The sequence below is a fragment of the Brassica oleracea genome, chromosome C3 (assembly GCF_000695525.1).
Source record: "Brassica oleracea var. oleracea cultivar TO1000 chromosome C3, BOL, whole genome shotgun sequence".
NCBI classification, from domain to species: domain Eukaryota; kingdom Viridiplantae; phylum Streptophyta; class Magnoliopsida; order Brassicales; family Brassicaceae; genus Brassica; species Brassica oleracea.
In genome coordinates, this window is record NC_027750.1 from 43,916,665 (window position 1) to 43,928,737 (window position 12,073).

At 38.1% G+C, this 12,073-nt stretch overlaps 1 protein-coding gene across 1 annotated transcript; it reads right to left on the reverse strand.

Annotated features, from left to right (window-relative positions):
* Nucleotides 1–6,281: 6,281 nt before the first annotated feature.
* On the reverse strand, nt 6,282–8,104 carry LOC106330693. Its single transcript, XM_013769124.1, has 3 exons — nt 7,063–8,104; nt 6,876–7,015; nt 6,282–6,749 (listed from the first exon to the last, which is right to left on the reverse strand). The coding sequence occupies exons 1-3, from the start codon at nt 8,102–8,104 to the stop codon at nt 6,282–6,284; spliced, it is 1,650 nt and encodes a 549-aa protein (XP_013624578.1).
* Between the last annotated feature and the right edge of the window lie 3,969 nt (nt 8,105–12,073).

The window sequence follows — 12,073 nt, forward strand, 5'->3', positions numbered from 1 at the left end:
AGAGCTTAGGATTGTTGAGAGAGATCTGAACTTCATAACAAAGAAGATGTTGAACTTCCTTGCTTTCTTTACTTTGTTTATTGTTTCTCTTGCTATTCATTTATTTAAGTATTATTTAGACCACCATAACTATGTTTCTTCCGACATATGTCATGTCCAGTTTCCTGCTCCCTTTGGAGATATGTGAGAACCTTGCGAGTGCCATCGCACAATTCTGGTGGAGTTCAAATCCACCAAAGCGTGGGATCCACTGGGCTAAATGGGAAAAGATGTGTGTCCCTAGAGAGGAGGGAGGTATTGGTTTTCGCATGATCCACGAATTTAACCTTGCTCTTCTGGCCAAACAGCTTTGGCGTCTTGTACAATTCCCAGATTCACTAGTGGCGAGAGTTCTTCGGGGAAGATACTATCGATTGAGTTCGCCTTTGCGAATCGGTGCAGTGGATAAGCCATCGTATGTGTGGACGAGTATCATAGCGGCAAGAAAACTTTTACTCTTGGGCATCAGGAGTAAAGTGCACTCAGGATATGAAATTAATGTTTGGCAAGATCCATGGATTCCTTCGATTCCAGCAAGACCAGCGCGCTCCAGAGCCCCAGTAGTTAATCCAAAGATGTTAGTCAGTAATCTTATTGATTTAGAAACAAAGGAGTGGGATACTCGAATACTGGAACAGTATGTAGACCAAGAGGATATATCAATGATTCAGAGTCTGGCCATAAGCCCTACTCATCGACGCGATAATTTTTCCTGGAGCTACACCAAAAATGGACAATATACTGTCAAATCAGGATATTGGGTAGCTACAAATATTCTGAGAGATGTGGAGGAAAAAGAAGTTGTTGAGCCCAGCATAACCAAACTTCAAGCCTTTGCTTGGAAAGTCAGTGCACCACAAAAGATTTGTCATCTTATATGGCAACTTATCTCTGGGCAGGTAGCTGTCACAAGGAATCTGGTACGTCGCAATATGCGATGTGATAACTACTGCCCAAAATGTGGAGATCCGGAAGAGACAGCTACTCATGCAATCTTTGAATGCCCACCGGCAGTACAAGCATGGGAACTGTCATCAACACCGTCAAGCTCTCAGACTTTCCCTACTTCGAGTATCTACACCAACATGGATTATCTCTTTTGGAGGAAGAATAGTATTATGGAACTACAAAATGATAGAGACCCATATCCTTGGATAATTTGGTACATCTGGAAAGCAAGGAACGATTAGCTGTTCAGAGGTATAGATAGGGACCCATTGGAGTTAGTCAGATATGCAGAGAGTGAGTGCCAGGCATGGTATAGTGCAAAGGAATCTACACCTGCTCCTCCACAGACACAAATGGTTGAAGAAACACAAGCCTTAAGCTTGGAGAACATCTGTATGGTGGATGGTTCATGGACCTCTACGGATCAATTCAGTGGAATTGGATGGGTATGGAAGGATGACAGAGGGAGGATACAACTAATGGGGACAAGGAACTTAAGGAGGCGCAAAACGTCACTTCACTCTGAACTGGAAGCATTAAGATGGGCAATGGAGAGCATGCTACAGCACTCGACATGTCAGAAATTTGGAACGGATTGCAAGGACCTGATTGCAATGGTGAATGATCCACAAGCATGGCCAAATTTCTCGACTGAGCTGGAGGTCATTCAAATTCTCAAGATGTGTTTTTCGGACTTCAAAATTCAATACTTCCCAAGGGTGCAAAATGGAATTGCTGACTCGCTAGCTAGGAATGCTCGTTCTTTTCAAAGATCTTTGTATTTTGTTGGTTGTTCTATTCCGGTCTGGTTACCCAGGCCACCTCAAGTTTGAGTAATAAAATAGCCGTTTGTTGCCAAAAAAAAAAAACTATGTTTCTTATGAATATGTCTGAGTAGTCTTACTGTTAGATTTAGGTTTCTCATAAGGTTGATTTATGTATTGCTAACATGAACTGTTGTTAAGGTGTTTAAAATATAGTTCTTCATCTAGTTGCTCTTAATGTTAAGTTTTGGAATGATCACCCTTTAACTTAGATCCTAGGATTAATTGAGACAAGCAATAGCTTAGCCCAATATGTAAAACTAAACTAGTATGATCTAACTGACTAGATACACACGAAATTTGGTCAAGTAAGTTAGAGAACACTAATCAAACCCGCTCGAAAAGCTTTCTAGAAGAAGCATCGATCGACGCGACAATCGCTGTGTCAATCGATATTTTGAAAGGTGTATCGATCGATATTTTTTACGAATCATCGATCGAAACTTTCTCGTGATTTATATACGAAAGTTGAAATCCGAGATCTAGATATAGATAATCCAATTGATCTTACCCAAGTTTGCGTTCGAGAACAATTAATATCTATAAACCCCTAATAACCCAAATAAGTTGCTTACTTATCATACCTAAGATGATACCTGAATCTAACTATTTTCCCAACTGTTAACAACCTCAAATCAAACCAATCGAACAACTACCTTGTTCACCACTTCATTTACTGCTTAGAACCTATTAATCTAACTTTATTTCGAAGACTATAAATCTATTGTGTAATCCTAGAGTCTTTGTGGATTCGATCCCTAAGTACTACATCTGAACCTCTTATTTGAGAGAGTAATTCACTCCTTAGGGTAATTTGAGTGAGATCAACGCATTAGTCTAATACAACTCTGGGAGAACCGAAAATCCAGGGACTGAAACATGCAGCGTAGTTAAAAGAGCATGTCGACGGCTCAGAGCGTCACCTTATGTTTGATCACAAATTTGAACAGTTGTAAATATGCAAACCACAAAGCATGTCTTGCAGACACTTTATCTTGGGAACCCATATGCTTCAAAGCATCACGATCGGTAAAAAGAATAAATTCCTGGTGAAAGAGATAATGACGCCCATGTTTAATGGCTTGTACCACTGCATATAACTCAATATCATAAGTGTTATATCGGCCTCTCGAACCTGTAATGTTCACTACAAGGGGAGGGGGTAAAGATAGCATAAGAAGATAGCGTTCTGGTCGAGAATGCTATCTTTGATATAACTCGTAATTTAAGATAGCGTTTTTTATTCTCAATGTTATAAAAAACCGCATATATAATAGTATTGCAAGTTCAAAAACGCTATCTTTACCAAGGCAAAAAATTATTGCTTTTTTTTAACCCTCATTTCATTTTCCCTCTCACTTTATTTAATTTGCCTCCAAAAATCCCCAACGCTAAAATCATAAACATTACATTTATTCTTTAAATATTTACATATATAAAAAAGAAAATTTTCTATTGGTTGAAAGTAACACACAAGGATTACAATCTCTACCCTTAATTGTTTTTAATCCAAGGGTGGAGATTGTGTTTTGTCCTCTCCTTTTGTCTTCTGAAACACGACAGAGAGAAGAGAGAAGAGAGAAGATAGATGAGAGATTGCAGGAGGAGGAAGAAGGGACCGGCCTGAGTTCGTCGCCATCGTCACCGGTCTGAGTTTGTCGCCATCGTCAGGAGTCTGATTTCGTCGCCATCGTCACCTGTCTTTACTCATCGTAACTTTGTTCTTCCGGAATCTGTACTCCTCCTGAGAACGCCTCTCTCCCCTCTGGAGAGCCGAATCCGAACCCAACCACCTGAGCTCACGGTTCAATCTCCTCCTCAAAGCCCTCGCGCTACTCAATCTCCTCTCGTGTTTGCTCCTCCGGTTCTCTCTCTCTCTCTCTCTCTCTCCAGATTCACTTTCCCTAAACAACAGATCTGAGCTCGAACCTTTTTGTTGTTTACCGATTCTCCTCCGGTCAATTAGAATGAATCTTCGGATGCTTTGACTGATCCATCCGGTCAAACGGTCTCTATCTCTATTTCCTTGTGCAGAGAAGGAGAAAATCGTTTCTTCTTCTTCTTCAGCTTATCTGAAACAAGACATGTTTCTTCTTCTCAATCCTCGGGGCGAAGATGATTTCACCAAAACCCATCTCCAGGTTAGTTGTACTCTCACCTAACCAAGTTTAAAGTTTTGATCTTTTTCGCTCATAAGCACTCGTTGTTTTCTTCGAATCAGCAAGTGCTCAAGTTGTATAGTAAAGAGCTACCAGACAAGAACTTCGCTTCAAACACTCGGAAGCAATCTACTTTCCTTGAGAGATGTGTCTCTAAACGGTAATATTCTCCACTTAACACTCTCTCTCTCTCTTACCTTATCAAGTCTTTTCATTCTTCATTTGCGTTGTGATATTTCTTGCAGCAAGTATTGTTCATTGGTTCTGAAGTCCAGAGTCTCTGATGAATCCTTTCATTTTGTATTCATGATTGATGTTTGTTATTGTAGGTGCTTTAGCTGTTAGCTCTGATGATCGTTACTTGGCGACTAGAGGAGTTGATCGCCATGTTCATATATGAGACGTTCATACCAGAGAACATGTCCATGTTCATATAAAGTCCAATTTTTGTTTTGTGGTTTCTTCCGTCAAGTCTCAGCTTTTTATGATTATGTGTCTACAGGCCTTTACAGGTCACAGGAACACTATTTCTTCCCTATGATTCAGACACGGAACCGCGGAGCTCTACTCTGGTTCATTTGATCGAAGTGTCAAGGAGTGCACTTACGGTTGGGAGAGATAGAATCATGCAGTTACACAAGGTAATATGCTGTCTTTTTTTTTATCTTCCATTGTTGAAGATGATGTTAGATGCCTGAGACAAGTCGTCCGATTTACCATGCACCTGCATCTGACTCTGTGCGTTCTACAATCTATAGTCTGATTATAGTTTTGTATTGTGTTACATGCTTGATTATATTTCTTGACCTTTGAATTGTACAATTTTGTAGGAGAAGGCTCCTTATGTAGCTAAGGCTAATGAGTCGCAAGGTTGAGTATGAGAAGACGAGAAACTCCGAGTTGCCCGAGTCATTCACAAGAAGAGGAGAAGGAGAAGAAGAAGAAGAAGAAGAAGAAGAAGAAAAAACTTCGGTGTTGCCTAAGAATGGCGGTTGTGGCTGCAGTCTAGTGTTTATGGTTTAGACTTTTGGTTAAGTTTTGGTTTAGGTTTTAGTTATTTTGTAAACATTTTCTATATATAAAATTTTTTAAATTATTTTTATTTGTATTTGTATTTGTATTTTTAGTTTTTTTTTTAATTTTTTAATAATGCTACAATATCAAATATTATCTGCTATTATAAATTATACAATTGCACAACTATGAAAAAGCTATCAAAAGACTTAATTAACACAGCACAAAAAATGATATATAAAGGGCCAGAGAAAAGATTGCGGGGGCACACACAACGTTCGCCATAACGCCGCGCTATCCTGCAATAGCGTTTTCTTCATGCTATATATGTGACGTTTTCTTGTAGTGGTACTTACTAAAGAACGCAATAGGTTTACCATGTTGACTGAGAACTGCATCTGAATGCAATTCAAATGGCTGCGCAAAGTCTGGCAGAGAGAGTACTGGAGCTGACGTTAACTTGCTTTTAATAGTGTCAAAAGCTTTCGCAGCCTCAGCAGATCACAGACTGTGATCGGGGCCATGATACTGCTAAAGTGAGCTACAAAACACCGATAGAAAGCTTCTGACATCAGTGATTGTCTTTGGCGTTGGCCAGGAACTAATGGTGATCACTTTGTCGGAATCCACCTGCAACCCTTGTTGTGAGATAATGTAACCCATAAATAACACTTGTGAAACACCAAAAGTACACTTCTCGTTGCCGCAAAGAGTTTCTGGCGCCGGAGAACCAACAAAACATCACGGAGGTGAGAAAGATTCCCTATCAAGTTCTTGCTGAAAATTAATAGGCCGTCGAAGTAGACAACAACACATTTACCAATGAAAGGACGTAATGCTTGACTCATCACTCGCATTGACGTGCTAGGAGCATTAGATAATCCAAAGGGCAAAACGAGCCACTCAAAGAGCCCTTATCGCGTTTTAAACGCTGTTCTCCACTCATCTCAGGACGGATGCGGATCTGATGATATCCACTTTTCAAGTCGAGTCTGGTGAAAATTGATACAGTGCCGATTTGATCCAAGAGATCATCAAGCCGCGGAGTAGGGAAACGATACCTTATTGTGATCTTGTTAATGGCATGACTGTCCACACACATGCGCCAAGAACCATCCTTATTTGAAATTAACAGAGCAGGAACAGCACATGGGCTAAGGCTTTCACGCACATATCCTTTGGCCAGAAGGTCCTCTACCTGTCGGCGCAGTTCATCATGTTCTTGAGGACTCATACGGTAATGCGGGCGATTTGGTAGTGCCGCATTTGGAGACAGATCGATGCAATTTTGTATGTCTCAAAGTGGAGGTAAACCCGCAGGCAAATCAGTAGGAAATACATCCAAGTCATCAATGAGTTGCTGAAACGCTGGTGGGACAATAACATCGATCGGTGAGGCTGGTGGTACTGAAAATAATGCGTAAATAATCTCAGAATCCTGCAGCTCTGTCATGAACTGAGTTTTAGAGCATAGAAAAACAGGACGACTAGGCTTAGGAGCAATCGGAGGAATAGGCATCTCGACACTGTCAACGACCGGAGGGGTCGACTCTTGTGTAGGAAGCAACGTGATCCTCTTGTTTTCAAACGTAAACACATATGTATTTGCAAACCCATCATGCATAGTGTGCCGATCATAATGCCATGCGCGTCCCAATAAGAGATGGCAAGCATCCACGGGTATGGCATCACAAGTAATGAGATCTTTGTAACTTGCACCCATAGAAAAAGGGACTTTCCATTGCTTAGAAATCCGTAGATCAGTCTGAGAATTAAGTTACATCAACTTGTATGGAGTAGGATGAGGTTCGGTGAACAATGTCAATTTAGCAACTGCTTCTTCTGAGATGATGTTTGTGCAGCTACCGACATCAATAACAAAGCAACAAACTTTCCCTCTGGTCTTGCACGACGAACGGAAGATGTTGGTGCGAAACCACGATTCTTGAATCCCTTGTGGAGCAAGGAAACTGCATTGAATCACTAGAGCTAATCCTGTATCCCCTCCAACTTCTTCCTCGATAGGGAGCTCTGTCTCATTAGGATCTTAAAAATAGGTCCGTCTTCGAGATACAAACCTCGACGTGCTGTGTGGGGACATGCTGATTGTCGATGGCCTCGTTCCCCGCAATTTAAACACTTAAACAACTGCGGACGAGCTTGTCGTGATGGCAAGTTTGCGTCATGAGCTTTTGCACTAGTCAAAGGAGCTTTAGTTGTGTTTCTCTTGTCTGCGAAACGAGATGAAACATCCTCACTGGTGGAAGGGAAATGCAGTCGAGAAACACCAGCGAACCAGGATGATTGTGAACTACGATTGTTTAGTTCAATCAGCAAGGCATGTTGATGAGCTTCAGAGTCCGTGGACAGATTGAATTGCAACAGTGGCTTTGGAATCTGCTGCCGTAACCCACCAATGAACTGATACACGAGTTGATCATTTGTCTCTTGGACGCTACTAGGAGCGAGAAAAGAGAAAAATTCTGCTGCATATTCATCAACAGAACGAGTACCTTGTCGCAAATTTTGAAACCTGTTGTAGATTGTCCTTTCATAATTATACGGAAGGAATGCTTTACGTAACTTCTGCTTAAGAGAGTTCCATGAGTCAATACGGTTCTTTCCTGCATGAATACGATGTTCTTTCACTCGGCGCCACCAAGCTGATGCTTGTCCTCGAAAACGAGTCGCCACCAACGGAACTCGCATATTCTCCAGGACGCCTTTGAAAGTGAACAATTCCTCAGTCGTACTGATCCAATCAAGGAGTTCTTCTGCTTTCATCGTACCATGAAAATCTGGTAAGTCCACTTTAAAACCTGCTTCCCAACGTCGGTTCTCACCATCGCGAACGACGATGTCTGCAGGGTGCTGCTGCCGTAACTCCTGCTCATGGAGGCCTGCAAACGGATTGTCATCCAAGCCAACTTCTTGTTCTTCTTCCCGAAAAATTGGAGGACCCTGACGAGGCAAGTCCTGTGGTTGTGGGCGAGCTTGGAAAACTGTGCGGAAGGCTGCTTCCATTGAGGCTTGCAGTGATTCACGCAATTCCACTTGGAACTCGTCTAACACCCCGGGGAATGCGTCGGTTTGCTCTTGGATATTTTTCTTAGGAGGCATGATGCGGGTCGTTTGGCTCTGATACCAACTAATGCAGCGGCTAGTAGCTTGTATAACAAGAAACACGAATTCAAACGGAATTCGCGAAGTTTGTAAGCTAAAACTCGAAACCGGCTTTCAATAGTAGCAAGCGATTAACGAGAGTTGAGAAAGAAAGTTCTCTGCTTTTATTATAACTCAAAAACCAACCATACAATAATGAAAGGTAAATCCTTATATAGGAAGAGATGAAACACCAAAACCCTAAACGTAATCTCTTCCATACGTAAACAATAACTGACTAAAGTCCAAACCGGACTAAACCCATTAAACCAATTAGAAAGTCTAAAACAATAGTTATACAAAACATCAAACTGTCTCTTATTTCGTCCCGATCGGAGTTACCGTTGAAAGTTTACGGAAAAAAACGACAAAGACTTATTTTCACGTATAAATTTCGGATCGATCGTGTAAAGACGATAACAGTTAAACTTAACACAAAGGTTATCTCGGCTATATGATTGATTCGGATAGTCTCGTAAATCGGCATCGTACTGAAGGTTACTCTTTCGAAAACAAATCGTAAAAACGTTTTCGTCGAAAAATGGCCCAAAGGGTCTAAAACGCGGCAAAAGCCCACTTATGATTTTTAACAAAAAATCGGCCCAAATTCACTATGACGATTTATCAAATATTTGTGTGAAGAGATAAATGTCAAGTTCGAAGATAAATGTCAAGTTCGACGATAAATGTTAAAGTTTCGAGGGATAATCATGAAGATCGGGAAAATGGAATATTTCCGCGAAAGGATAAACTCGGCCCATGAGCGGAAAAGGAAGGCCCAAACCGACCTAGAAGGAGTATATAAGGGACGGGAAGGCAAGAGGCGTAAGAGAGAGAATTTTTGGACACACAGAAAGCTTAGCACTTAGAACAATTTAGGCAGTTTTTGTTTTTGTTATCGAGCTGCGACTCAACTGGGTTACGAAGTCTTAGGTCGTTAGAACTAGAGAACACGCCGACAGCTCTTGTGGCCAAGTCTCTTGCCTGTTGTAAAACGCTCATACACAGATTCAAAAAAGATCATCTTTGCTCTTTTTCCGATTCATCAATTTTATACTTAGTATGATTCTCGTGTTCTGATTGCTTGGCATGTGGTTTAGCAGATATCTGGGACCTCTGGAAAATTTAGGATTTCCTATCGTCTTTCCTTATTTAACGGAAATCGACAGTGTGAATTTCGGTTCCCACAATATTTTTTTTGTTTCTTTTTTATATATTAATATTTTTATAATCTCCAAAAATAGTAGAAAGGAATAAACCTTACTGTATTTCCAGCTACAATCAAGCTAAATATTTTACATGCCTATTAAAATTTATAATATAATTTACCTTTCTCTTTTCTTCTATTGAAAGGAAAATAATTTTTGCAAATTCTTTGTGAAATTTTAAGTTTAATTTCATATAATAATACATTGAATAATCATGGACTAAACTCTAGTGCATAATATTTTGTATTTTTGTAATAGAACAATACCAGGTTCAATTGTATTATTGTGGTCTAAGAATTTATTCCAAATTAATTTTGGTTTTGTCAAAATGAACCAATAGTTGGATGGGTTTTTTTCAAATATGAATCAAATTTCAAGTCAACCCAAAAAGTCACCCGTTTTTTCGGAACTTTTGTTTGTCCTTTTACCTCAGAAGTTCAAGTTATTCATAAAAATACTATTTTTTAAAAAAAAATGATTGTTTTACTCTATCATCCTCATCTTCTTATTTTATTTAAAATATTGTCATTTTCATTAATACACCAACTACCATGAACAATCAATTTCAAGTTCTAAATGCACCTAAAAACGACATGTACATCTTCAAATCCTCATTTCTTACTCATACAAATCATTTATCTTTCAGTTTCTTTCTCATTTCATTCCAAAATTCCTACTTTTTATTTTAAAAATCAAAATTTTATTGAAGTTACTCAAGTTCTTGTTTCTTGGTAAAAAAAGATTAGTAACTTTCATTAAGAAATTATGTGTGTTTGGAAAAGCTAAACATAAATCTTACCGGATTGAAGAATGATATTTGATTTTTTTTTTCAGATATGTTTTGCGAAGAAGACTTCTCCATTGAGGAGTCTTCCAGGGAAGACTTATAGAGAAGACTTATAGAAAAGTCTTCTAACTTTTTTTGTAACAAAAAAAAATAGAGATAAGTAGGTTAGGTTTGCAATTGATCGAAATTTTGTAGAAATTTTACTTTTCATAGAATACTTCTAAAAGAGTCTTCTTTACTGTTACATGAAGTCTTCACATTATGGCAAGAATTCTGCGTTGGTTAGTTTTTCAACTGAAAATTAATAGTAAAACCTTTAATATTTTTTATAATTCGTCTGGAGAAGTCTTCTTAAATTTTATTCTTTGATTCTCTTAAAAATTTAAACATGGTCAATTTCAAAAATAACCTACGAAGAATTTCTGCGACAATAAAAAATTTCATGTGACCTTAAGAGGACTTCTAAAGAAATGTACTCCAAGAAGCGAAGAAAAATCATATATGCAATACTTAGGTAATTGCAAAACTAACATGTTTATAAGAGTATTTTCGAGAATTTTTCGAATACAAAAGTAATCCAATATTTACAAAGAAATACTTCTCAAGATGTCTGATGTAGAGTAGAATTCTAAAGAAGTATTCCTTCGTAAATTTCCAATTGTAAAATCACCTTAATGGAAGACTTCTAAAGAAGTCTTCTATCTCAATGTTTATTAAACTTTCATTTTCTCTAAAATTAAAATGACTTTGTAATATTTTCTTGTTAATTTGTGTGTATTAGTCAATAGTGGGACTCCTGAATGAAATTCATAATTTAATGGGTGATAATTATGAGGTTACAAACCTTCATGTTTGTTAATGTTTCTAACTAACGAGAGAAGACTTTTTAAGAAGTCTGATGAGAGAAGACTTCTTAAGAAGTCTGCTGGGAGAACACTTTTAGAGAAGTTTTCTCCGGTACTTTTTGTACAATTTGTATTTTCAAGAGTGTTAAGTAACTTCAAGATATGTTTTTTAACTTTTAAAAGTGTTAAGTAACTTCAAGAATATCAAATCATGAACTTATTGCTATGTTTTCTGGAACTTATTATTTTGTGTTATGAATTTATTCTTATGGTTGTTATGCTGAACTTGTGTCAACTGTTATATTATTTAAGCTTCCCTTTAATTTTCACAACCATAATCTTAACAAAAGATTTACAATGAAGACAACAGCTTATGATTACAAGAACTTGAATGAATGAATTAAGCATTAAACAAAGAATTTTTTTTAATAGACAGCAGACAAAGTGGATATATTGTTTACAATATTATATAAACTATAAAAAAAAAAGAGTTTCCTAACCATAAGAGAGAACTAAAATTTTAAGTTAAATTTGACAGCGAATTAGAAAACTTCTAATTTCTGGTCACATTTCACTTAAAATTGAAGTTTCCCATTTAAATTTTAATTTTCCGCCTAATTTGCGTGAAGTCTTTCGAGAAGTCTGCTTGTGAAGTCTTTCGAGAAGTCTGATACATAGTATTCAGACTACAAGAAAACACAAGTTTAGCGAGGAAATTTAACGAGGAAAAATAATCCTCGTAAGTTTACGTCGACTTTACGAGGAACTTATGAGGAAATATAAAATCAGTGTTATTTCCTCGTAAAATAACGACGAAATGATTTCGTCGTAAAGTCGATGTAATATCACGTGGCTTTTACGAGGAAATATGATTCCCTCATAAACTCGACGTAAATGTAGCGTGGAGTTTACGAGGAAATATTTTACGTCTACTTAGCGAGGAAATTTTGAATCCACAAACTTTGTAGTTGTAACACCTTTTTTTCGGCCACCTAACTAAATTTCGTCATAAATTCCTAGGAAAATTACAACTACCAGATTCGAAAATTTCCTATAAATATGGACATTTGAACATCATTTTAAACAC

Coding starts and splice junctions, on each gene's coding strand:
- LOC106330693 (XM_013769124.1), bottom strand. CDS start 8,104: ATGCCTCCTAAGAAAAATATCCAAGAGCAAACCGACGCATTCCCCGGG. Junction 7,016..7,062: donor TCCCCACACAGCACGTCGAG/GTTTGTATCTCG, acceptor CTAATGAGACAG/AGCTCCCTATCGAGGAAGAA. Junction 6,750..6,875: donor CGTGCAAGACCAGAGGGAAA/GTTTGTTGCTTT, acceptor CTTAATTCTCAG/ACTGATCTACGGATTTCTAA.